General features: G+C 29.6%; 3 protein-coding genes across 3 annotated transcripts; 1 reads left to right on the forward strand and 2 right to left on the reverse strand.

Annotated features, from left to right (window-relative positions):
* Positions 1 to 489: 489 nt before the first annotated feature.
* On the reverse strand, positions 490 to 17,421 carry LOC113383019 (forkhead box protein O-like). Its single transcript, XM_026621273.1, has 2 exons — positions 16,637 to 17,421; positions 490 to 772 (listed from the first exon to the last, which is right to left on the reverse strand). Exons 1-2 carry the CDS (start codon positions 16,884 to 16,886, stop codon positions 528 to 530), a joined length of 495 nt encoding a protein of 164 aa, XP_026477058.1. The 5' UTR covers positions 16,887 to 17,421; the 3' UTR covers positions 490 to 527.
* LOC113383080 (zinc finger protein 2-like) lies at positions 769 to 27,392 on the reverse strand. Its single transcript, XM_026621335.1, has 6 exons — positions 27,223 to 27,392; positions 26,450 to 26,793; positions 25,978 to 26,386; positions 25,612 to 25,894; positions 25,152 to 25,458; positions 769 to 787 (listed from the first exon to the last, which is right to left on the reverse strand). The coding sequence occupies exons 1-5, from the start codon at positions 27,388 to 27,390 to the stop codon at positions 25,184 to 25,186; spliced, it is 1,479 nt and encodes a 492-aa protein (XP_026477120.1). The 5' UTR covers positions 27,391 to 27,392; the 3' UTR covers positions 769 to 787; positions 25,152 to 25,183.
* LOC113383018 (dnaJ homolog subfamily C member 8) lies at positions 23,412 to 24,544 on the forward strand. The gene is made up of 5 exons (XM_026621272.1): positions 23,412 to 23,549; positions 23,625 to 23,945; positions 24,013 to 24,120; positions 24,190 to 24,324; positions 24,397 to 24,544. The coding sequence occupies exons 1-5, from the start codon at positions 23,502 to 23,504 to the stop codon at positions 24,532 to 24,534; spliced, it is 750 nt and encodes a 249-aa protein (XP_026477057.1). The 5' UTR covers positions 23,412 to 23,501; the 3' UTR covers positions 24,535 to 24,544.
* Positions 27,393 to 27,403: the final 11 nt, after the last annotated feature.

The following is a 27,403-nucleotide window of genomic DNA, read 5'->3' on the forward strand; positions in this document are numbered from 1 at the left end:
AATTAAAAATACTCCGCTACCCCCTCTACCAGGGGTAGCAACCATTCCGTGTAAAGCTTAATGCCCTGAAGGTTGTCACCTTCATGGCCAATATAATAAAACAAAAATAAGTCCGAACAGATATATTGGAGATTAGATTTGAGGAGAAGAGATCTACACAAAGATTTTTTATAACAAGACTATCATTGAAGAGTTGCCTTAAAATTTTGTAAAAGGAGTTTGTCAATCGTATTATCAATTTGAGGAGAGGAGAGCTGCACATGGATTTATTTTAACAAGGCTTTCAATAGAGAATTCCTTAGCATTTTGCAGAAGAAGTTTATCAATCATTATCAATTTGAGGAGAGGCGAGCTACACATGGATTTGGAGATGGATAACAAGACTTGCGTTGGAGAGTTGCCTAATCAAGCCATATTGGACAAAGTCAAATCTCTTGAGTTGAAACTTGAACCTAATAACTAACAGCTTATAGATTGTTTAATATTTTGTTAGATATTTATTGTCATCAAAACCATATAAATTTAATTTAAACCAAAAACAAATTTTCAAAGTTATTACTATTACTAACCTTCCATCCGGCTGAAGAATTGCTGTCCCCCTTATCCTTGAAGTAGGGTACGTTCTGGACCATCCATTCGTAAATTTGGGACAATGTCAGCCTGCTATCGGCTGCTGATTGTATTGCCTGCGTGATCAGATCCGCATAAGATAGATTACCCCAGGCATTGCGACGAGATGAATTCTTTTTGGTATTTTGGGCGGACGATGGGGCTGGCAGACCAGTTCCTGGGGGGGGAAAAAATGAAATATTGAAAACTACAAATTTCTTATAAAATATTATAAAATGGTTTGTGTTAACTAAATTAATTCTGGTTTTCAGAACAGTCTTTAAAACGTTCGGGAGCGTGAATGCTATAGCATTCATAATACGGATATCATTTTAATGTTAATAATATCCTTTATTTTGTACTCTATTTTATTTATATTTATATTATTGCTCATTAATGTTACTAGATGTTATATTATTTAGCTGTTGTAACAATACTGCAATGAAAAAAAACATGATGAAGTAGAATGGCATGAATGCTATAGCATTCAAATTTTAAAGCCAATTATTTTGAATTCAATTTTATATAACCTTGAATTTCTAACTTTCTTGAATGACTAACTGATTCTTTAGGTATATTCGTGTTCAGCTAAGGCAAAAACATTGCGTAAAATAGAAGCGTAGTTCTTGACGTGGATGCTATAGCATTCACAGTCTATTACAATTGAAATGTGATCTGACTATCTTTATAATCGGCGCTTAATCAAATTTATAAAATTATTGTAAAATGACTTGTGTCAACAAAACTCGTTCAGGTTTCAAGAACAATCTTCGATGCGTTCGCGAACGTGAATGCTATAGCATTCATTTTCATTGTGATGCAGATTTACATGAATGCTATAGCATTCAAATTTTAAAGTCAATTATTTTGAATTGAATTTTATATAACCTTAGTCATGAAATCAGATAGGGCAAGCACATCGCGTAAAAGAGAAGCGTAATACTTGACGTGGATGCTATAACATTCAAAGTCTATTACTATTGAAATATGATAATATGACTACTTTTATAAACAGTGCTTAATAAAATCTATAAAATTATTATAAAATGACTTATATCAACAAAACTTTTTCAGGTTTCCAGAACAATCTTCAACATGTTCGCGGGCGTGAATGCTATAGCATTCAAATTTTAAAGTCAATTATTAACTTCTCGTACGGTAAGTTATTGTAATCGTCCAAAAAATCGAAATTAAATTTTTTTGCATTTCTCGACGTTTTGAAGGTTTCTGAACATTTTGGCATACCTCAGAAAAAATGGATGTGTGTGTATGTATGTATGGATACAAATTTTCAGTCACGTTTTCGGGCGCACGGATCAACCGATTTAAATGATTCAAAAAACATTCGATTCCTATTGATAGGGAGATGTGCTGATTAGTTTTTGGCAAAGGCAGGTTGGTATTACATAGCATTTTGATAGCAGTTTACAAAAATATCTGAAGAAAGTTGACTAATCGTTTATTTCTTTATCAATATGAAAACATTACATTCAAATATCGATTATTATAGCACAAGACAAAACTGATAAACTTGTCCAACTTAAAACAATAATTTCTGATACCAATCGATATTTTATAAATAAAATTCAATATTTGATCACCACATCCGATTCAAATTCACAATATTTTCACAACTTTTATACAAGTGACGCTGATTCATGCGCTGTTTATTAAACTTTTCATGTGTTTTATCATTTATAATAACGAATCAAAATATTTTTGATGGATCGTTTGATCAACGGATGTAGTGAAATACAATACTAATAATATATCAATTTTATTGTATGATTTGTTGAATTATATATTTTAATACACTCCAAGAATTATTTATTCAGCAGCGAACTTTCATACATGTTTAGAAATTGATAAAGTATTTTATATGCTCGAATAAAAATAAACAGCGGATACAGCAAAATGCACTGATTAGAATTTTGATTATGAATTTCAAAATATTATCTTGTAGATAATATATTGGATAAGAAATAATTTGAAAATATTATGTTGTGATCATATTTATTACACAGTAAAAGTTTCGGCAAAGTACATGAGTCATTTTATTTTTAAATTGGTTGTGATATCCGAAATTTGATTAAACACTGTTTATAAAGGTAGGCAGATTATCACATTTCAATAGAAATATATTATGAACTTTATTTATCCAATTATAAAAAAAGTCTATGTTGTTGAATAAGTAATTGAAAATTTATACATTTAAAATCACAAGTTCTATATTTTATTCATTATGTTGTATTTTATTTGCATAAAGTTACTAAATATGAAATTATTTAAATTTAATTAAGTAATTTTGAAAAAAAAAATATGTTAATTGAATAAGCATTTTTATAATTTTTTATAATAATATTTTAAACCATTCAATTTGACTATCAACTCTACCACCTTGCAAAGTTTCATCAAAATCTCAGAAGAGTAAACCTGAGGTTTTCCTTGTTAGCACATAATTTATATGTTCAAAATCATAAATATTTTATTCTATTAGCATCAAATTAATATTCCTAAAGCTTAGAAATGTATCATTTTTGAGAAAGTAGAGTACCCTCGGATTCAAGAATTTTTAGGTAACTAATTAAATATTTAGAAAATCAACGCCCAAACATTTTTTTACAGATTAAAACAGTTTGGTCCTTTCTTTACCTTGAATAATAATTCTTTAAGATCACAAGTACAGACTGAAATTACAGCTGACACAGGTATTACAAATTCCTAGAGATTATTAACCCGAATACGATCGCATGCACCTTCCTAGTTATTCTTTGAGGAGAAAAAACTTGTTAATCCCCAAAGGATTAACTGACAAAGTAGCTAAGGTATATGAAATCCATCACGACTATTGTAATTTGGATTTTCGACTACCTGTTCATACGATTTTGAGTGTGATAATTTATGATTCGAAATTTTTTGCGGTTTTAGAGGAAGCAAGTTTTTGATTTTTATCATTTGTATTGAAAATGCATAGTTGAGGAGAGTCCATTCATATTACTAACTGATAGTATAAAAGATACATTATTATTGGCAGAGCAAATTGATTTTGGAATCAAAAAAATATGTTTTTTTAAAATATACAGTACTTCAGGATGTTCTAAAGTATGTTTTGTATAAATATAAAAATTATTAAAAATATTTGCAATATTTTAAAATATAATTTTCTAAGCAAGTGCAATTTACAAATGTATATCAAAAATTATAATTAAGCTATTAAAAATATGATTTTTCATTCATGTATTTTTAGAACTACAATCCTTATCTGTGTCATTTCTTTAATTTACTTCGTAGTTTATACAATATTTTTTGTGCATAATATTTTTTTTGCACAGGATGTTTTGCAATAAGTGCATGGAAACGCTTTTTGTCCATTTTGTTTATAAGTTAGCAAAAATATGATTTTTCATTCATATATGTTTAGAACAAAGATCCTTATCTTTATCATTTCTTGAAATATTTTGAATTTACTTCATAGTTTACATAATACTTTTTGTGCATAATATTTTTTTGCACAGGATGTTTTGCAATAAGTAAAACATCCTGTGCAAATAAGTAAAAATAATTAAAAATAATAAGTAAATAATAAGTAAAAATAAAAATAAATCAATATCAAAAAATCATATAATTTGCAGGGCATAAGATCTATATATTTATACACTTAGCTCCCTTAAGAAAATTTTACTATTTTTTAGCATTGTATAAAATTAGGTTTAATTATATTAGATAATTAATTTATCAAAAATAGAGCCTAATAGAAAAGCAGAACATCAAAAAAAATCGAGTATCTCAAATGTCTTATTAAAAAGCTCAAAATTTTTTTTGATAAATCGTTTGATGAACTAATTCGAAATCTTTGCCATTTGTTTTATTTAATTTATTTTTTATTGACCTCGCTTACTTATAATTAGAGGATTTAGCCACCTACAACGTGTCTTTATATTTTATACTATCTTTTATCATATAGTATTTTTATTGTATCATATACTATCTTTTATTATATCCTATACTATCTTTTATTATATCCAATACTATCTTTTATTATTTCATATTTTATCTTCATATATCCTACACTATCCAATTTTCTTTATAACAGACTTCTTCATTCTTCTTTATAACCTACTTCTGCATTCTTCTTTATAACTGATTATCTATTCTTCTTTAAAACTGATTCTTTATTCTTCTTTATAACCGATTCTCAATTCTTCTTTATAACCTACTTTTACATTCCTCTTTAAAACTGATTCTTTATTCTTCTTTCTCTTCTAACCTTGCTTCTTCTTCTAACTTCCTATTATATTCTACCTCAAACCAACATTTTGAAATCTACTTAATTTCAATCCAACAAATCAAATGACAATTATTTGTCAGTGCCAAGACACGAACCGAGTATTCCTGGCGTGTGAGTCGGGTATGATACTGACTGAGCTATTCCCGTCACATATTTTTTTGTAAGTCTGATTTTTCTTCTTAAAATTAGATGAATTACAGTGATTGTTTTATTGTCTCAGGGTGAGTAAAGAATATTCCCAATTAATGATTTTGCAATTGTAATTAATGATTTTAGTCAATAAATTAAGACAAATTACAGACTAAATTAATAATATTTTACTATGCCAAATTATGTGTATTATGCACATTTACCATACATTTCAATTTCATTTGACTAGCTTGCCCAGATAGAAATTTGTATGCCTCATATATTTAATATCACGTCGAATTCACTAATGTGTTAAATACTTTGTTAAATAATTATCATTTGCACTATTCAATTTTGACCTTATAGTTTTATAGTACAATTTATCATACGTACGAAATTTTTTAACACATATTCAGAGATTTTTTTCCTAGAAGACTGAATATTTGAGTGTACATATTATTTGTCGAAATTTGCTTAAAGATGAATGAACATTTATTTTTCGTGTCGGTGATAATTTGAAATTCAGTAGTGTTTGCATTAACGTCATTGGCTTGAGAATTAGCAAGGAAAACAATACCGGCAGACTAACCCGAACTGAATTCGTTAACCGTTTGGATACCGTTTTGATTTTTAGGAAAAAGAGGAAATTTGTTTAACAATAATAACGGATACTATGAATAAGTGCTGTGAATTTTAAATCATTACAAAAATTCAGATTATAAGTTGACATATATCATACCCGGTCAGTCAATTAATGGATTGGCGAATTCGATCTGGACATTTTTTTTAACTACAACCAAAAATTTGCTAATGTTCAGGAACAGATTTTTTTATTATTAAGCATATCTTTATACCTAAAACTTTATTGTAGTTGTAATAATATGTAAAAGACACTTTACAAAAATGTAATGTAAAATGTTCATCTCATAGAGAAAAGATAATCGTGGGTTATTCTCTTATAAAAAGATTAGGTAGTAAAAACAACATCACAACATCTCATAGAGTACTGAGGATAGTTAAAATTGCTGTTCAAATAATAATAATAACAATAAAATCCTGTATGAGAAAATTGGACGAAAAGATTCAAATTTATAACAACATGAGCAATTGGTGGAGTTAATCAAAAATGTTGAACAGATGAGAAGGTTGATTAATTGGGTTGCCTTCTAATAAAACTAGGTAGGTACATGGTAGGTAGTAGAAATTAGGCAAATAGGTTTTAATTTTTAAAACCATCCCCAGCAATTAAAAGAATTGAACAAAAATTGTTGAATAAATCTGAAGGATAATTAATTGGGTTGTCTTCTAATAATATTAGGCAGTAGAAACAACATCTGAAGATCTCATAGAGCACTGAGAATAGTTGTAATTACTGTTCAAATGATAATAATAATAACAAGGTAATTGGAAGAAAGAATAACACCATGAGCAATTAATCGAGTTGATCAAAGATTTTTGATCATATCAGAAGGATAATTACTTGGGTTGTCTTCTAATAAAATTAGGTAGTAGAAACAACATCAGACTGTTCAAATAACAATAATAATAATAAAATTGCGTAGAAGGAATTGCTCAGAGAAGATTCTAATTTAGTACAAAATACCAGAAGCAATAGATGAAGTATAATAGATCAACGAATTTTGAACAAATCTATGAACTTTAGCAACCTCATCTAACTGAAAAAGCTCGAAATCTTTCCAGGAACCTTCAGAGTGGTCTCTATAACTCTAAATCTACAATTGGCCGATCTTAAACACTCATAAGAGTCAAGAAAAACATTGATAAATTTAATCGAAGAATCTTGAAGAAATTAGATATCTAGGAACTTTAGGAACACAATCATACTGACTTTCCAGGAACCTTCAGAATGTTTCTCTACAACTTCCAATCTACAATTGGCCGTACTTAAGCGCCCTTATGAGAATTTAGCAAAACATTGATAATCTTAATCAAAGACTGTTGAATGATTTAGATATCTCTTAAATTAGAAATTTGGAAAATCTACCAAAGTGACCAAAATTGCAAGATCTGTCCACCTTCCAGAGTGGTCTCCACAACTCTGAATCTACAATTGGCCTCTCTTAAGCGCGCTTATAAGAGTCGTTCGAGAAAAGTATCAGTAGTAGTTGTGTAGTGGTAATAATACGAAGAGTCTTTTAGCGTTGTTGCCAATTTATTGAGGATGAAGGTCAACAACACTGTTATCAGAGAAACAGCCACGAATAAACGGCTCGATAACCGGCCCGCCTGGTGTATGAGTCGCGGACGGTCGCCGATCTACTCTACGCGCGTATGTAGTATATTATAGTATATTATTATTATACGAGTATGTAGTATACGCACACACTCCACTCCATTCTTCATTGTAATACACATTATTCGGTTGCGTAATCGTAAATATCGAGATGATATGTTATGAGGCGGCATATTGCGCTTCCAATAAATTGATTCGGTATTATTAAAAAAATACTTCGCATTTAAATCGCTCTCCAAAATGTAAGAGACAGAGTTATCAAAAAATCAAGTTCATTGGCAACGACATTTTTTTTTTGTTGAACTCTGTTTCCTTTAGCAATCAGAAATACATAAAGATTCCTATAAGCTAATTTGACAAAATTTAAGAGCAATGCCTAAAAAGACCTCCAATGAGATCTTCTCAGTTTAACATTAATATGATAATATTAAATTAGACCTAATCTAAGACTAAGTCCAATTTATTGAGGCCAGTGTCGTTTCAATCTCCTTATGCCAAAAGGTTGAGTTATATCAACTATTGATGGATTCGAATGTGAGTCCAGTTTACGTTTGTAGTTTTCCTTAAATACTTTGAACGTTAATTGCACCGTTTTCATGTTGAGGTCGCTGTGAATGGTTTCATTTGTCACGTACCACGGAGAATTAAGAATTGTACGTAAAATTTTTGACTGAGTTCTCTGCATTATAGCTAAATTTGATTTGTAAGCACATCCCCAGAGCACAATTCCGCAGGTCCAGATTGATTTAATGATTGATTTATATAGCAGCAACTTATTTTCTATAGAGAGCTTAGACTTTTTACGCAGTAGCCAATCAAATTCTTTCATTTTGATCATTATTTGCTGCTGTTCTTATTAGCCAATTCTCGGAATCTTCCGGCAAGATAACACTTGCCACTAATTTATTATAAGTGTAATATCTATCCTTGCTGTCCTGTTATCCAATAAGGAGCCATCCTTTACTCACGTAAGCCCAAAAATGGTATAAACCATTGAAAAATTATAACAAATAACTTCATACTTAGAGAAGCACGAGTCTACTAAGATATCACTTGTACATTCTTAGCTAAATTTAAAAAAAATCCAAAATTTAGGTGGTAAAACTACACGTTAAGTGGGGAAGGGCGGTTCAATTTTAAATATCACAACCACTTATTACCAAGAGGGGGTCCAAAAATCATTAAAAATAACATGATTAATGGATGACCCGTAAGGAACAGATAATATGTACTAAGAAGTTGTAAATGAAGTCAAACTAATGTAAATTTGATATTTGTAATGTTTTGAAGTCAGTTTTCTGCAGTGCATTTTTTTTTTATTTAATTTAATACACGTTCGTATGAACACCATTGGTATTGATAGTTTCCTGACTACCAACACATTGACAAGATTTATCAAAAAAAAATAGGCCCATCCAGATACCAAATATGCAATATACTGCTTTTATTCAAAATATGTTATGTTACCACGAAAGGCTGATAATATAATGTTATCCAATAATTAGTACTCATTAGGGTTATGTGAGGTACTGTAATGTAATATCTATAACCCTGTGTTTGTCTTTTCTAATAGTGATGTGATATATTATATCGGAGCAATGTCCCGAATGGTTATTTTTACTCGAAACAATATTTAGATCTATATTAAAAACTAATATTACTACATCTTGATATCAAGAAGGAACAAAAGGAATGTGAAGAAAAAGAATGCAGACGATTGACGACTTAAGCGAGAAGAGAAAATACAGGGAACTGAAAGCCGAAGCACATGATCAAGAAGCATGGAAACAGAAGTTTGGAAAGGTAAATACATAAAATAAAAAAAATGGTGGTAGAAGATAGTGGTAATGGGATGAAGGGCAAGAAAATCATTTGTAGTGGTGGCTCTCACACCATGGACCTGCCTTCGGGCAGATTACCTTTTATTATTATTATTATCTTGATATCAAGCTGTCCCAAAACGAAAATAAAACCTGGAACGTTATGGCTGCAAAACTAAAGCTCTTGTCTTGTCTTGGCTATGGATAAGTTTAGTAATTTAAAATACGACTTATTCCGAAAGTTCAAAAATTTGAATTTGAACTTAGATTTGCAGTGTTTCTTAAGCGCAATAGTTTGAGAAAAGCTAATAAAATTTTGTGAAACATTTTCTAAAGTATTTATGTATAATCATACTTGATACAGATACGGTTGAATGCTGCGGAGGAATCAAAGCAAAAAATCTATCAGATATCACTCAAAATTACTGGATTCAATCAATCCATAAAATTGATAGAAAGTCGCTCAGAAAATTGATATTTTACTCTAGTAAAGTGGTTCAAATAATATTTTAAAATTGAATGTATCTGATATATTACCCTATACTAATATTTGTGAATATCCCGATATAATATGAGATATTAATAATTATACGAGCAAAGTGCGCAAGAAGGCAGCTACCTCAGAAGCCGGGTAATTACATCTTGTTATGAAGCTAAAAGTTAATTAAGATATATTATGCAAATCTATATAGTGTTTTGTTAAAGAATCTTAATGATAGATAGATAGTAGATTCAAATTAATAATAGTGCAGCAATAGTATTATGATATTTTTATTACTATATTATACAAATTCACTATATATATTTAGAAATATGAACAAACAACACTTTTTTTTGCACTAATTTATTAAATAATAATTTTGCAAACGTTTCGAGACATTTGTCGCATCATCAGTGTGTTATAATTTAAAATCTAAAATATGGAAATCTAAATTAGCATTATGTGTTATCCGTTACAAGTCGTTCCTTTTACTGCCATAGCAACGATTGTCGGAGTCTGAATTCTCTATTCAAGGTCAACTAGGTGAGTCACGAAATATCAAATAAAAAAAAGAAGGTATAGGGCCCAGTTGAAAAATAAATGTCGCCAGGAGAAAAAATATTCTTTGAAAGGAAACGGTTCGTATATAAAAATTTGTTTTAAATTATTATAATTAAAAATATCCAATCAGAATACATTTGAGCTATTTTTTGAATTTTTGCTATGTATATATTTTTATTTCTAATTGATCTGTCTACTAATATAAGAGAGACCTGAGGGTTTCTAACAAGGAGAGCCTCTGGTTTACTCTTCTGGGATTTTGATGAAACTTCGCATGGTGATCGAGTTGATAGTCAAACCGAATCCCTTATTAAAATTAATAAAATTAATTGAAGTCGCGAAAAATGCGCCTTGAGACATTTTAGATTAGTAGAAGGTAACCTAGAAGATGTCCTTTTTAATTGCAATAAAATTTTTAACAAACATAATTAGTATTTTTGACTTAATTATGCTTGATACGCAGTAATGTCCCGAATCAGTTTTCACATGATATTTAAATATATGTATATAAATAAATTTAATAAATCATGGGATATGAAATTTCACATTTGATAAATCAGTATCAGTAGATCATAATTGTGAATATTTTATATGAACCATATAATTCACATTAATATTTGCATATGCATTTATCATTGCCATCAACTTATTTGCACTAGAAGTGTCACAAATTAAGTATCTAATAAAACCTATCTAAAGGTCAGTTTTATCATATAAATTCATTTTATCTAAATCATTTATAATATTTAATTTCACAAAAACACGTGCTCAGACTTAATTTCCGCATCTGAAATACTCGGCCCTGAGCTTGCATAGGCAATCTGTTTCTTGGCACATAATAAGGCCTAAAATCTTTAGATAAACCAGCCAACTACTTTTTATATAAATAATGAACATACTTAATGAAGATCTTAAATCAGAAAAAAAATATTTTAGTGTTAATAAATATTTTATATTTAATACTAGATAATTTGTGATGATCTTCTATTAGACTGAGGTAGGCCTCCACACAAAATTTGGTATAAGTATTTAAACCAGTGATTCCCAAAGTGGTCCATATGGACCCCAGAGTTTCATGACAACTTTCAAGGGGTCCACGTGGACCAAAAAAAATCGAAGTCTACGAATAAATAGGGGTCCACGAAGGGGTTTCTATACAAATCGATAAGTTTTTAAGAGAAGGGGTATACGAGCCAAAATAATTCAGGAGCCTACCATTTAAACTCATAGATTTCGTTTCTGATAGTTTATTTAAAAATAATAAAAAACATTTTTAATTTTATTATTATTTTACATAATTTATTTTATGTTTTCATAAGATATGTAATATTGTTTAACAATGTTACGTAAGTTAAATAAATAAAAACAAAATGAAAAAAAAATATATATAAATAGCACATGGTTCTTGACGTAAAAATTATGAACTTGTCTTTTATTTACAAATAAATGTTTTCATTTTTACATGGCTTTATAACTTCCGCGTCCTAAATACCTACATACTGGTGGCACGTGTATGAGCTCATTACAGGTGTAATTAACGTAATTAATAGATGACTGGAAGTTAATATGTGAATTATTATTTCAAATTTGAGTAAAAGACGATTAATGTGCAACATTTAATTATATATTGCGGCGGAATATCTATTGAAATTGTATCGCATTTCCAACGAAGTTTGAAATTTGAAGAAAGAAGTTTTAGTGGACTCACTAGCTAATAAAGTGTAATAAAAGAAAATATGGATTTTTTTGCAAAATTAGTAGTGATAATATTTCCAAATTCAAAAGTTTTAGAAAATAGACTTAATTTATATTTGTATAAAATTTATTAAATATAATTAATTTATCCTCTTATTGCGTCGTGGTGTAAGATATTGTCCGACGCCGCTGTGATGTACCGATGGCCTTTTAAAAGTCTATTTACATGTCATATTTACAAAACGCTGATATTTGTTGACATACGACAAGAGGCGGTGTTTTGCTACTGATAGTGAAATTGCTTTCTAAGAAAAACAATAAATAAAATCCAAACAAAACATAAAACGCGAGCGAATCTTACGAAACATTGTTGTTAATTCGATTGATGACTGTAATCGTAGTAATTAATTATAATAATAAAAATCGTTTTGGGGAAAAATAGTACAGGATTAAGAATGGTAGTAATAAAATCACCTTGTGGCTCATGTAGGCTCATGCAATTTTTGATAAATATCTCATTATTTGAAGAAAATGATTATCCTAGTCCTCCATCTGTATAAAATTTGTATTGTTAATATTAAAATACAGAATTCGATATAGCTGAGATAATTATGAGTAAGAAGGACAAAAAAGATTAGAATTAGGAGTAAGAAGAAAAAAAAGAATGAAGATGAAAAGAAGAATGAAGGAAAAAGGAAAATAGGAGTTGAATAGAAAGATGAACAAGATTAGCAAGAGAGAGAAGAACGAAGAAGTGGCTAAAGAAGAATATGAATTATGATTGAGATAGAATAGAATTAGAAGTTATAAAAAAACAAGGCTATAAGACAAAAGAAGAATGAAGAAGAAATAAAGGAAGTGAGGAGTTGAATAGAATTAGAAGTTAGAAGAATTAGAAGTTAGAAGAGAAAGAAGAAGAAGATGAGTGGCTATTGCTCCGAGTTAAATAAAATTTGAATTGCTGATTTGAGATAGAATAGAATTAGAAATTAAAAGAAGCAAGGGTAGAAGAAAAAAGAAGAATGAAGAAGTCAGTTATAAAGAAATATAAGTGCATGATATAATTAAGATAATATGTATATGACATAAAACGATCGGCTAAATGCTTTATGTTAGCGAGGTTGATTATAATAGAAAATAATAAAACCTTGAAACTTTTATTAAAATTGTCCAAAAATTGGATAATGATATAATTCAAATATCAAAATATCAAAACGTAACTTAGTTATCGAGACAAGATTTAAAAATTGCAATTAGTTTCATATAAAACATTTAATTTGAATTGGAATAATTACTTTAATTATTATTGAATTAATTTAAGATAATGACAATTATATAGATTACAAACAATTACTAACATTTTTAATTTGTGCATAGAACATATGCATTAGTTCTAATTGCTCATTTCTTTTATTAACATATTAGCCAATGTTAATAATATAAACAAAACAATTCATATTCATATTCTACTACGTTGACGTAAATGAATAAATTTCATATAATGTTATTCATTGTGGTATACATATATGAAAAAACGAGCAGATTTTTTAATTGAATAATTTATTTGTAATACACTAGTAAAAGAGTGATATAAAATATAATTGAATCACTAATATTTTAATAATTATACTATTTTAATATAAGATTATTTTAAATTGAAATTGGATATTGAAAACGATTATTGAAGTTGACTTGAAGAGTTAATTATATTTTTGTTTGATGAGTATATTATATTTTTGTAAATCTTTATTTAGAATTAGGTTCACGTTTAAGAATATTTCCCTCAATTTTAAAATGGAATTTATAAATTAAATTGATATAATTTTGTGCAAATCATGTTAATATTTCCACTGAAAACTTGGATCAAATTTCTGCATTCAAGTCGGTTGCAGATAATTTTTTTTATATTATATATTTAATTTCCAAAAAAAAAAATAGAATCTAACTTCTATGCACAATAAATAATTATTTTAAATTAGGTAAGTCATATAATCGCGGTTAATCAAATTGTTTGAAGAAATTTTTCAGATTACAATATTCACTTGAGCACAATTTTTCGCTTTCAGGAAATTAGTTCCTTACATAAGTTACGATAATGATCAACAATTTAGCATTTACTTCAAAGTATATTTCAAATATACATATATGTGAGATATATCGCAAATATCAAAATATTTATTCAAATTGCGTAATGTACAGTAGCTTCTTGATTCAGATGGATAGAAACGCATGTGCAAACATTTCAAGGTCTATGTTAAAAATAATGCAATCTCGATTGATTAACGAAATAACTATTCCATAACTAATTAATAATAATTAGTAAATAATAAATAAGATAGAAGAAAGAAGAATAAATGTGCACTGAAGAGGTTTAGAAATTTATTCGTATACGAAAGGATTAGATATCGCATTAGAATCAAGTAAGATCAAAACTAAAATCTAACAAGACTGAGTAAGAATCTAATAAGAACGGGTGAAAAAGTAGAATAACGGAAAAAATAAAGAATAATGTAGAAGAAGAATGTAGAAAAAGAATGTAGAAGAAGAATGTAGAAAAAGAAGGTAGAAGAAGAATGTAGAAAAAGAATGTAAAATAAGAATGTAGAAGAAGAATGTAGAAGAAGAATGTAGAAGAAGGTAGAAGAAGAATGTAGAAAAAGAAGGTAGAAGAAGAAAGTAGAAGAAGAAAGTAGAAGAAGAAGGCAGAATCAGAATACGGATAACAAAATTTTTCAGTATAACTGTTAAAGAATATATGATGATTAATATTAAAACATGCTTATTGTCTTTAATTAATTATCCAAAATTTGTAGATTTTTATTTATAATATTCTGATTATTATTAGATAATATCAACATTTTATTTTTTATTACAATTACAATTTTTTAACAAATGCCAGAGTTACTAAAAATAGCATTAAATCTGTTTAAACAATCAAATTTCCATTACTACTCAAAAGAAATAAGACACCTTAATGAACTTGCCATTTCAGCTTAAAACTAGTTTTTTCCATAATATTTGTATAAAAAACTAAATATCAAAGTAATGATTGCAAGCTCATCACTTATGTAAATATATTCTAATTTGTTGAAGATTTCAAGTTGACTACGTGTTAAATATGGATATTTACTGAAGTTTAAAGTAGGCTCATATATACTACTGTATACTATTATGATAAATAGTATACATATCTGATAAGATAAAACAATTGTAGATATTATTTTGGGATGAATATTAAACGTGTGAGATTTACGTTTTGTGTATGATAGTTAAAAAATCTTATTAGGAGATTGACAAATTTGTTTAGAATGCGGTATTTTTATGGTTTATTTATTAGTTTTCAGAATATTGTATTAATGATACAATTTTAAACATGGTAATTAATTTTTATATCTTTTTTATTGGTTTTTGAAATATTGAACCGAAGAAGTTTGTTTTCGCGAAAAAATCGGTTTTGCTAATTTTGTGTTTTCCCAACGTTTCTAGTCATTCTTAATGGAATAAGACTAAATTTGAAAAAAAGTATATGAGACAAATTTTTATCTTTTGTTGTTTTCTCAAAAACGGCTAAAACGGTTTGAAAAATTTACAAGCCATTGATGTAGCTCTAAAGACTAGCCAGTTGTCTGTTTTGTACGACGATCTGCCAAGCCGTTTCTTTGTAATTAGCAGAAGTGTAAAAATTTTTGTCCACATTTTAGCCCACAATTTTGAATCGATATTACTAATTCAAAATTAGAAAAATATTAGTTAGGAATCGAGTTGATTACTTTTTGGTAAAGATTTAGTGTGTGAAATTTTTCAATAATCAAACGTGTAAAATGATTGATCAAAATGCAAATTTTATTTAAAATGTTATTTTGAATACGAGAACTATTAAATGTTTTTAATCATTAAATTATGCTCTCATTAAATCTTTGTTTTCGTTTTTTTATCAGGTTTATAAACTTGTTATTAAGTTTTGTCAATGTCATTTTTTTAATGTTTCTGACAAATTTAATCTATAACAAGTAATATTTTTACTTCTCGTAGGGTAAGTCATAGAAATAGCAAAAAATAGAAAATAATATTTTTTTTCGCATAAGTTTCAAAGGTATCTGAACATTTTGAAAACATGCCCTAAAAAAAATAGATGTATGTGCATATATGTATGTTCGGACACAAATTTTCGTTCATGATTTCCAAAGTAACTGATCAACCTTTTTGAATGATTCAAAAAACATTCGATTACTATTGTTGGAGGAACCTGGTAATTAGATTTTCGCAAAAGCAAGTTCAGCCGTTTCGAAGATACGGGCCAAAAATTGAAAAAATGGCAATTCAGTTTTTTGGAGAATGGAGCATCCGATTTGAATGATTCAAAAATCATTTCACTTGTAATAATGGAGTGAAGAAATTGTAAAATATTTGCGAAGGCAGATTTTGAGTAGTTTCGGAGATCTAATGAAATTTTTTTTAAATAATGCCATTTGGTGGTCAAAAATGATCATTACATATATACATATCAACTTATGGTATGATAGTATAATGATATTCCCAGATTAGGTATATACAATTTGTATCATTATGTAAAAATCAATGTATGTATTTAAGTCAAATAAAGCAAATTTTCAAATTAAAAAAAAAATCAACTTATGGTACGGTACGGTAAGGTAAGTTCTAGCATTTGTCTTAAGACACGATGCCATGCACCATCAATTAATATATTATAACATTTATGATACCTCAAGCAAGTATCATTTTTCATTGGTATTTTTTACCCAAGTAGTATTTTTTATTAAATGATTTTCCTTTCTCACCCATGGCCAACTGTTGATTGCTGCATTTGTTACTGTCGGATCCGTCGCCTGGCTCGACGTAATTTTCCGGCCTGGGCAGCGGCCAAGTGTTGGAACGGGCCCTCGTCTGCGGTTCAAAAGTCGAATCTTGCAAATCTAAAAGACCGCAGGCCTCCATGCCCATGACAGTGCCGGCGCCTAAACTTTCCAACACACGGGGCGGCGTGTGCCAGGGACTCCCGAAAGGACCGCCGCCCCCTGGAATCTCCATCTCGATGGAATCCGTAATAAATAGGTAGTGAATAATTGGGTTATGTAATTTAGGTGAAGTAGTAAATGTTGTTTCGTGATAAGAGATAAGAGTTTACTAAAAGTAAGCAAGTGTAACTACATCACAAAAAGAACTAGATTTGAGCGAAATTGTCACGTTTTAGTTGTATGTTTATGTTACGCGCGCATGCCGTACCAGACACACTTCTATATATGTATGTACACAACAGTGAGGTCGATCGACACGTGACTCCAAACTGCGTTATAGGTTATGATACAGATAAAACACAATAGCACAGATAATATCAAATCATTCGATATGTTATAACAACACTTCACACACAAATTTATTCTAAAAACACTTAAAAATCCAGCAAAACTCCGGAAAAATAGTCCGATCACCGCGCGCTCGATTCAAATATGACCTTGATCAGCGCGACTTTTTGCGACGTGAGGAAAGGAAACACTTTTCAAAACGCGTAATAATTCAATTATTAATAATCCTGTATTTTTACCAAAAACTTGACTTTTACTATTTGCGAATGTATTTATTATTTCTAACGCGGCACAGAGGACGTCTACTTCAAACGACAGTCGTCGCCCTAATGGCGTGACTTCGCAGACATGCTGATAGTAGACGTACTGAACCGATGGCTCCGTGCGAATCCGAGCGCCGTTTCGGGCCCGATCGCATGATATTAGAGATATTACGAGCGCGCTGCGACGTCGAATATGTACTAGAATTATCAGAGTTCGTTTCATTCTGATTAGATTCCATGCATCGAATTCGATCGGCGATGGACAATACCTAAAAACTTACAAATGATAAAAAAAACTAATGGGATGTATAGCATCGTGCCTTAAAGCAAATTGCTGGAACTTCCTGTACCGTAACGAAATGTTCGAGGAATACTAAATGTTTTCAAATAGATTATTACAAATATTGTAACATTGTCTGATATTTATAAGAATTATATAAACTGAATTGCAAAGTTGAAATTATTTGTTTAAAGTATATTAGAACTATAGTCAGAATTAAAAATAAAATCTGTATTTTTTCGATATACAAAAAAAAATGATACAAAATTTTTTGTTCCAAAAAACAATTATTTTGTTAAAACAAGCTGAAAGTTCTTTGACTCATTCAAATCGGACGCTTAAGTCTCTCAAAAACTGCCATTTTTTACATATTTAGCTCCATATCTTCGAAATGGCTGGGCCTACCTTTGCCAAAAACTAATAAACACTTCTCCCAATCATTACTAATTGAATGTTTTTAGATCATTCAAATCGGATACTCCGTTCTCTCAAAAAGTCGATTTCTATTTTCTGCACTCTTTGCTCCGTATCCCCGAAATGGCTGGACCTGCCTTTGCCAAAAACTAATCAGCTCTTTTCCCTACCGATAGGAATCGAATGTTTTTTGAACCATTCAAATCGGTTGATCCGTGCGCCCGAAAACGTGACTGGAAATTTGTATCCATACACACACACACACACATCCATTATTTCTGAGGTATGCCAAAATGTTCAGAAACCTTCAAAACGTCGAGAAATGTAAAAATTTTTAATTCCGATTTTCGGCCCATTACAATAATTTACCCTACCTACCTACTACCCTAGTGGTGTATGGTATCGTGCCTTAAGACAAATTGCTGGAACTTCCAGTACCAAAAATTATTTTTTTTAAAAAAATTAACATATTTCAAAAAAATTACTCTGAAAAAATTAGATTATTGAGAAATTATAAATTTTTGACAAGAATTTACTTTTTTTCGAAAAAAAAGACTAAAGAAAAATTTATTTTGAAATATTTTGGAAATTCTGAACTTGTTTTCAAAGCAATCGTACTGCTTTAACTGCATAGGAACGAAATATCAAAGCGCGTAAGCGCCGCGTCGCCGTCTAACGAATAAACATTGGCACGGAACCAATAGGAATGTAAACAAAATTTATACTTATTGTTAAAACCTCTATAAAATATTTGATAATTTGATGTGCATATGTCTAATGATCATTTTTGACCGCCAAATGGTATTTTTTTTTTTACTTTTTTTGCTAGATCTCTGAAACCGCTAGACCTGCCTCCATGATCAGTTCTTCATCTTGCTAATACAAGTAAAATGTTTTTTGAATTATTCAAATCGGACGCCCCGTTCTCTTAAAAACTGAGTTACCGTTTTCGGCACTTTTTGCCCCGTACCTTCGAAACAGCTAGACCTGCCTTCGCCTAAAACTACTCAGCACGTCTCCTTATCAATACGAATCGAATGTTTTTTGAATTATTCAAATCGCTTTATCCGTGTTCCCGAAATCGTCGATGAAAATTTGTATCCGAACACACACACATATTTATTTATTTATTTATTTATTTTATTTATTCATAAGCAAGCCGTAATCAATAATAATAGATATTATTTCAGGCTCTTGTCAAGCTTATTTATAGTTAATATTAAAAGGATAGTAATTTTATAATAATCATAGTAGCTGCACGAATTTCGCTTCTGAAAAAAAAGAGCTGAAAAAAAGCATTCAATACAATTTTCATCATCAAGTTCATCATATTAAAGTCTATTTGACCACCAGTCAAGCTCAAAATTCTTGCACTAGGTTGAAAGTTATACTCATTTAAAACCGTAAAAAATTTAAATTAATAGCATAGCAATAAAAAAAAAAAAAATATATGGTTGTACAAGCGATCAAATAGTCAGGCTACATAGATACAGGATAAGGATTATGCAAGCAAATAGTTATTGAAATCAAATTGAGAAAATTCAGTAATGTCATAAAAAGATAATTCTTTAAAAAATTATTAGCACACACACCCACATACACACACAGAGACATATATACATTTTTTCTAGACCTCTAAAACGTAAAGATATATAAAAATGTTCATTTTCGATTTTTTGCGATTACTGTAACTTACCATACGGGAAGTTAACAAGAATCATTTTACAAATATTTTTTTTTATTTAAAAAATTGACGGATAAGTAAAATAGATGGGGGGTAAACTAGATAAGTTTACCTATGGAATAGGTAGACATGTTTATAAGTCATTAAACATGTTTTATAAAAAATACTAATAAAACTCCCAATTTATCGTGATAACACGATATAATATGAAACAACAATGATACCAGACGCAAGAATTTCAGAAGAAATAAACTACCTTACTCTGTCGAAAATTTACTATTGCGCAGTTCTTCATTTTGTACTTTTGCAAAAGTATTCCAATACCTGTGTGGCAATTCATCTTACATGCGGTGCGCAAATAAGTTCTGTCCCAAAGAAAATTGAGTCGTTAGCAAATTGCAAGTTTCCCACAGTTAGTTAGAACCCGAGTACAACTGATCAAGTAGTTCTGCTCTTAATAATTCTTTTCGGATTGCCCTGCCGAAGCTATAAAAACAAAACGTAATCGGATAGTAGTCCACAAATCTTTCTAATTGCATACCCTTAAGTCGAATGAGTTATTAGATAATCAAGACGGTAATTAATATCGAAATAATAATCAAGAGTGATAATAGTTTTTCCAGCCTTTGTCATGTTGTCCAGATCGTACTTGAATTTTTCTTGTTTTTTTTCTATCATAAGGCATTGAATCAATTGTTCAAAAAACCCAAAGAATTTACACTAAGAACTACGTCCATGAGGTAACGGTAACTAGTGGTGCATTGCAACGTGCCTTAAGGCTAATTGCTGGAACTTCAAAATATTCTAGAAATTTCAAATGTTTTCGAATAGATTATTGTAAAGACTGTAACTTTCATTATTCGTATTTTAAAGGCCAATATAAGTTTTATCAAAACTCTCAGAGACTGAATTTATATTTTCTGCATTCTTTGCTTCATATCTCCGAAATGGCTAGATCTGTCTTCGCCAAAAACTAATAAGCATGTCTACCTATCAATAGAAATCGATTGCTTATTGAATCATTCAAATAAATTGTATTCACACTTAAACACACACTTGCTACCGATTTGGTAATAGACTTGTGATCTTCGGAAAGAAGAAGAGCGAATGGTAGTAATTAGAAGAGAAGCATAATTTCAGAGCAAGAATTATAGCATTCTAGATCCTCCCCCCTATGATGTAACGGCAAAAGATAAGCGGAAGTTTTAGTCGGTATTATACAAAAGACCAGTCTGGGATACATTTTTTCAAGTTAGTTATAATTTTCTGCATTCTTTGTTTCATATCTCCGAAATGGATAGACCTATCTTTGCCAAAAACTAGTAGGCACGTCTACCTATCAATAGGAATCGATTGCTTATTGAATCATTCAAATCGGTTGATCCGTACGCCCGAAATCATCGACGATAAATTGTATTTACACTTACAAACACACTTGCTACCGATTTGGTAATAGACTTGCGATCTTCGGAAAGAAGAAGAGCGAATGGCAATAATTAGAAGAAAAGTATAATTTCAGAGCAAGAATTATAGCATTCTAGATCCTCCCCCCATGATGTAACGGCAAAAGATAAGCAGAGGTTTCAGTCGGTATTGAGAACGACATATCCAGAAAAAAAATAGAAAAAGATACACATACATTTTTCGTAAGGTTTTCCAAAATGTTCAGAAACTTTAGAAACGCAAAAATTCTCAGTTTCGATTCTTAAACGATTACAATAACTTGCCCTATGGAAAGTTAAAAATGAGAAGGACAAAATGAATTTTTGCTTTTAGTATTCTCAAAATAGGTCCTTGTTTATATAACTTTGTAGCTAATTTTTCCCTTACAAATTTGTCCGATTTTGCTAATATCCCCTTTCAAAGTATTCGAATTTGTGTCTATTACAAACTAGAGTTCTTTGCAAAATTTTCTACCTCGCAATACTGACTGAGAAGCTCCCATGCGCCCCCATATACGTAGTAGCGCCATAAGACTGGATTAAGATACAATATGATTGATTGGCTATTCATAGAATGACTACGCCTCTTCATGGCGATTGCTTCGCTGGAGTGAGTAAGGAGTCTTTATGGGAAATATTCTTATATAAATATATGTATATGTATCAATACTTTTCAAACGATGTAACAGTAGCTGAATCAAGGAAGTGCATAAAACTTTTAGTAATTGCGGAAGAAATTCTGGGGAATAATTTGGTGATATATAACTGAGGTTGATGGTAATTTTTATTGCATTGATTAATAATAACATTCCAAATAAACCCGCATTACCTTTTCCAAATTCAATTTAATTGAATTAACTAACTAGTGGTATATGGCATCGTGCCTTAAGGCAAATTGCTGGAACTTCTCGTACCGAAAGTTTTTTTTCTAAAAATTAATTTTTCTTTAATTTTTGAAATTTGGGAAATTTTTGAAAAAAATTGACTTTTTTAGAAGAAAAAAGTTTAAGAAAAAAATGTTTTTATTTTGAAATATTTAGACGAATTATCGAAGCGCGTGAGCGCCGCGTCTCCATCTAACGGACAAACGATGTTACGGAATCCATAGAAATGCAAACAAAATTGATACACATTATTAATATCTCTATAAAATATCTGATAATTTGATGTGCATATGTCTAATGATCATTTTTGACCGCTAAATGGCATTTTATTTTACTTTTTTTTACTAGATCTCCGAAACCGCTAGACCTTCCTTCATAAAAATTTAATCAGTTCTTCACCTTGCCAATACGAGTAAAATCTTTTTTTGAATTATTAAAATCGGACTTTCTTAAAAACCGTAAAATTACTATTAACATATTTTATATGGTGAATATAAAAAAATTCATGGACAAATTAATGCATGTTTAATTGTTAATTGTATTTATGTGCTGTGCAGATATAAAATATGATATATAATTGTAAATAAGATGTCAATATTAAAAACATGGCAAATAAACATGCCATGCATCAAAAGCGTTTACTTGTATAAATTGAAGTTTATGTGTATCAATTACTTAATTGATGTGATATTTTATTTATCTGAAAATATTTAAAAAAAAATTAGTAAATTCATTTAAATAAAATCTCATCAATGTTCTTCAACTTTTTTCATTGACCTGCCTTTGCCAAAAACTAATCTGCACGTCTCCTTATCAATACGAATCGAATGTTTTTGAAATTATTCAAATCGGTTGATCCCTGTTCTCGAAATCGTCGACGAAAATTTGTATCCGCACACACACACACGCATATACATCGATTTTTTCTAAGGTATGCCAAAATATTCAGAAACCTCTGAAACGTAGAGATATATAAAAATTTTCATTTCCAATTTTTTTTCAATTACTATAACTTTCCCTACGGGAAGTTAAAAATATTAAAAAAATTAATACTACTCAAATATCATCTTTAAAAATAAGCGTTGCCAAATTTATTTTTGAACACATAAAAATAATAAATAATCTGTAATATTTACATTTATAACTTACAAATAATGTTTGATAAAAAAATATTAAATTTTAAAGCTAAAAACAAGGTGGCCATCTACATACGTGCTACATAAGTCCTTTATGATCTTCTCAGTTTGGTTCTGAGTTTAGATACAAAATTTAATGATACATAAGTAGTTTTTTGTTTATTAGTAGTACGAAATAGTCAATTTTATTAGTATTTAAATTAAGTTATATTAAGAATTTTATCATACCTCATAAGAATGAATCCTCCAAATAAGGAAGCAGCGTTTGACTCATTTTACACTGAGGTATGAGCCTTGAAAGCGTAAATTTGACATATTTTGTTGGTTATGATTGTCAATTGTTTTGAAATGTTATTCTAGGTAAAAGAAATCGAAAAACGAGACTCTGTTTTAACGCCTAAACAGCAAATAGACAGACTACTACGACCAGGTTCAACTTATTTTAATCTGAATCCTTTCGAAGTGCTCCAAATCGATCCCGGGACCCCCTTGGATGAGGTTAAAAAGAAATATAGGAGGTATTCAATATTAGTGCATCCAGATAAAAATCAAGATGACGCAGAAAGGGCCCAACAGGCTTTTGAAATTATTAATAAAGCCTGGAAAACATTGGAAAATGACGATACACGAAAAAAGTGTATGGATATTTATGATGAAGCAAAAGGCAGGACCGATCTCATGGTAGTTTCTTTTAATCCTTTTTTATAATATTATTTATAGATGATTACATAATGCTGTTCATTTTAAGATTGCTGAGAAGCGAAAAAAATTAAAAAAAGATGGAAAAACAACTGAAACTATTCCTGAAGATGATCCTCAACAATATAAACATGCTGTGTACGTACTGATGATGAAGGTATAATTAATATATTATTAAGTATATTTTATGATAGTGATGAATTGATTTTTTTTATATTTTTTTAAGTTATTTGCTGATATGGAGCGCAGAAGACAACACCTAGAGACTCGAGATATGGAGGAAAGAAAAAGAAAAAGGGAGGCTGAAATTGAACAAGAAGAAAAATCAACAATGGAAAGGGAATGGCAAAAGAACTTTGAGGTATCATTCATTAAAATCACATAACCTTTTCTGAACTTAACTGATATTCATAAAATATTTATTCATTATTAGGAATCACGCCAAAATAGAGTCGACAGTTGGTTAAATTTTCAGGCTGGTAGTTCATCAAAATCTGGGAAAAGCAAAGAAAAGAAAGTGAAAAAAATCAAATCATTTCGCCCACCCAAACCTAAACCGGAATCTAGATAAAAAAAATTATTTGATAAGATTTAGAATCATTATGTGTAATGTTTAAGTATGTGTATATAATAAATTAGCTATTAAATCAATAATTAGTTTTTTAAAACGCTTTTAATTAAAATAATTATATATATAGATATAGTTCAATTTAGATTTTAATAATATAAATGTATTTTTTTATTTTCTAATCAGAGTGTAATTCTTGAGTGATTTGTTTTGTGAATGAAAAAAAGTTGAAGAACATTGATGAGATTTTATTTAAATGAATTTACTAAATTTTTTAAAAACATTTTCAGATAAATAAAATATCACATCAATTAAGTAATTGATACACATAAACTTCAATTTATACAAGTAAACACTTTTGATGCATGGCATGTTTATTTGCCATGTTTTTAATATTGACATCTTATTTACAATTATATATCATATTTTATATCTGCACAGCACATAAATACAATTAACAATTAAACATGCATTAATTTGTCCATGAATTTTTTTATATTCACCATATAAAATATGTTAATAGTAATATACAATTAATATTTTATTAATAAAATAGAATTCTTTATCCCAATGAAACATTTACTTTTTATATATTGCATTCATTAATATTTAATATCTACCTTAAATCCTTTTATAAATGCTCATTTAATTGTTAGGCCTGATGAAACATCAATCTATGATGACGCCTTAATGAACTTTTATCAGAGAAACTTTTATCACAGTCTCTGCATTTGAAAGTTTTTCCTGTATGCGTCAAAAGATGCCTACTAAGTCCTGATGCATGGCAAAACATTTTAGGGCATAAAGAACACCTGTGAAGTTGAATATCGGCAGGATTTGGTTTAATATGCTGCCTCATATGACTTCGTAAAGCCTCTCTCTGGGTAAAGCCCTTGTCACAATGTGTACATTGGTAGGGCTTCTCACCTAATATATTAAAAAAGACCCAATTTGTTGAGAGTGGTTGAACAGTTTGATTATTATAATTACAGGAAACATGCAGACACCCTAATTGATGCAATTCCTAACTAATAATTAATATAATTATTATAAAATATATTCAGTCAGATTTACCATTACCCGAATGTGTCATGAGATGCCTAAAGAGCACTTCCTTCTGTGCAAAGCACCTTTTGCAGATGCCACATTCAAAAGGTTTTTCTCCTGTATGTATTCTTTCGTGCCTTACAAGAGCACTACGGGTTGGAAACCATTTTTCACAAACATTACATGTGAAACCTCTTTGCTGCATATGAACCGAAGAATGCCTATTTAATTGAATTCTCCTAGCAAAAGCTTTAGGACAATTTGGACATTGCCAAATTTTTAATTCTCCATCATCATCTTGTTGTATTTGTTGTGACTAGAAAAATAATTTTATATCTTAATAAAATGTTGTCACATTAAATGACAATTGTAATATTAATCGTAAAGATTTCTTCTTACAATTGTTGGAACATCTTCCTCAGTTAAAAGTTCCATAACCATAACTGAACCATCATCAGTTGTAACTTGAACTTGTGTAGTCTCCCTTTTCGGTTGTAGTTTTAAATGCAGTTCTCCTGAAAATCCAGGCTGTGTAGATAATGTAGATTTAACTAATTCTGCGATTGCTTCATAATTTTGGCTATTCTGGCTATCTGTAGTTTCCGAACTGGGATCGACATCAACATAATAAACTTGAGACATATCAAGTTCTTGTTCAGCTGGTTCCATATCAATAATTTCATTTTTTAATTCAGTCTTTAATGTACAAGCATCTTTATTCGCTTCTTCCATTTCTAAAGGTAATGTTATATTATCAGGATCTTCATATAACTCAGCATCAGGTTGAGCTAAATAAGTATTGTAGCACCTATAGTAAAAAAGGTGTTAACAACAATTTCTATAATTATTACCCAACTGTATTATTTAATGAATACCTAATAATTCACTCTCAGTCGTAGTTTGCTCTAAAGTTTGTATATTTCCATCTTCATTTGTTTCATCTTCAAGAATATCAGCAAGCAACTTTTTCACCTGCTGACTTTTATCTGATAAAGTCTTATCACACGGTTTGATCAATGCTGATTCTTGAACCATATCCTGACCCTCAATTTCATCTTCATCTTCAAGTAACTTATTGGAACTTGAAATTAGTTTCAAATGCCTTCGAAGTCTGTGATCTGAAGACTCACATTTCTTGCGAAATACATAGGACTTTTCTAATTGATATTTGCAAGCAATGCATATCATGTTTGGTAAACCATCATCTTCTACAACCTGAATAAGGTCACAGGTAGTAATAAGGTTTTATGATATATTTAAAAAAGCTAAATAGAAGTGTTGACAGGATATAAGTATTTATTATGCTCTTCACAAGTGTTCTTTATGCCATAAAGTGTTTTGACATGTATTGAGACTTAGTGGAAATTTTAGTCATGCAGGAAAAATGTTCAAATGCAGACTAGTGTTAAAAGTTTCTCCGATAAGGGTTCATTAAAGCAATTTTTATACAAGCATTTAATAAAAGGACTTAAGATAGATATAAAATATTAATGAATGCAATAAATAAATTGGCAAATATTTCATTTAAATTTAAAGAAATTATTTTTTTTAGTAGCACATTGATGGTATGGTCAATATAAAAAATATTCATAAACAAATAAAAGGTTTGGTGTGATCAGAATCATATTTTCAAAAACAAATTACCTCTAATGCAACACAGGCCATTATCCGAAGGGGTAGCGGAATAGGTTCTTCATCGTTGAATATATGTACTAATTCATCACTTCTTGTTAAACACAGTCTACACAATTCATTTAAGTTAATTATAACTTCGCCAGTTTCTTCACTTTTTTTTCTACTGTATGTTTTCATATTTAGAAATAGA

Source organism: Ctenocephalides felis, unplaced genomic scaffold, assembly GCF_003426905.1.
Source record: "Ctenocephalides felis isolate EL2017-DRISC unplaced genomic scaffold, ASM342690v1 CF-g0.4_SCAFFOLD_03570, whole genome shotgun sequence".
Taxonomy (NCBI): Eukaryota; Metazoa; Arthropoda; class Insecta; order Siphonaptera; family Pulicidae; genus Ctenocephalides; species Ctenocephalides felis.

Excerpts from the sequence above, each read along its gene's own strand:
- LOC113383019 (XM_026621273.1), bottom strand. The coding sequence starts at position 16,886 with ATGGAGATTCCAGGGGGCGGCGGTCCTTTCGGGAGTCCCTGGCACACG. Across the intron at positions 773-16,636 it reads CAATCAACAGTTGGCCATGG|CCCCATCGTCCGCCCAAAAT; the intron begins GTGAGAAAGGAA and ends CTGGTCTGCCAG.
- LOC113383018 (XM_026621272.1), top strand. The coding sequence starts at position 23,502 with ATGAATCCTCCAAATAAGGAAGCAGCGTTTGACTCATTTTACACTGAG. Across the intron at positions 23,946-24,012 it reads AAGGCAGGACCGATCTCATG|ATTGCTGAGAAGCGAAAAAA; the intron begins GTAGTTTCTTTT and ends GTTCATTTTAAG. Across the intron at positions 24,325-24,396 it reads AATGGCAAAAGAACTTTGAG|GAATCACGCCAAAATAGAGT; the intron begins GTATCATTCATT and ends ATTCATTATTAG.
- LOC113383080 (XM_026621335.1), bottom strand. The coding sequence starts at position 27,390 with ATGAAAACATACAGTAGAAAAAAAAGTGAAGAAACTGGCGAAGTTATA. Across the intron at positions 26,387-26,449 it reads GAGAGTGAATTATTAGGTAT|GTGCTACAATACTTATTTAG; the intron begins TCATTAAATAAT and ends TTTTTACTATAG. Across the intron at positions 25,459-25,611 it reads GCATCTCATGACACATTCGG|GTGAGAAGCCCTACCAATGT; the intron begins GTAATGGTAAAT and ends TTAATATATTAG.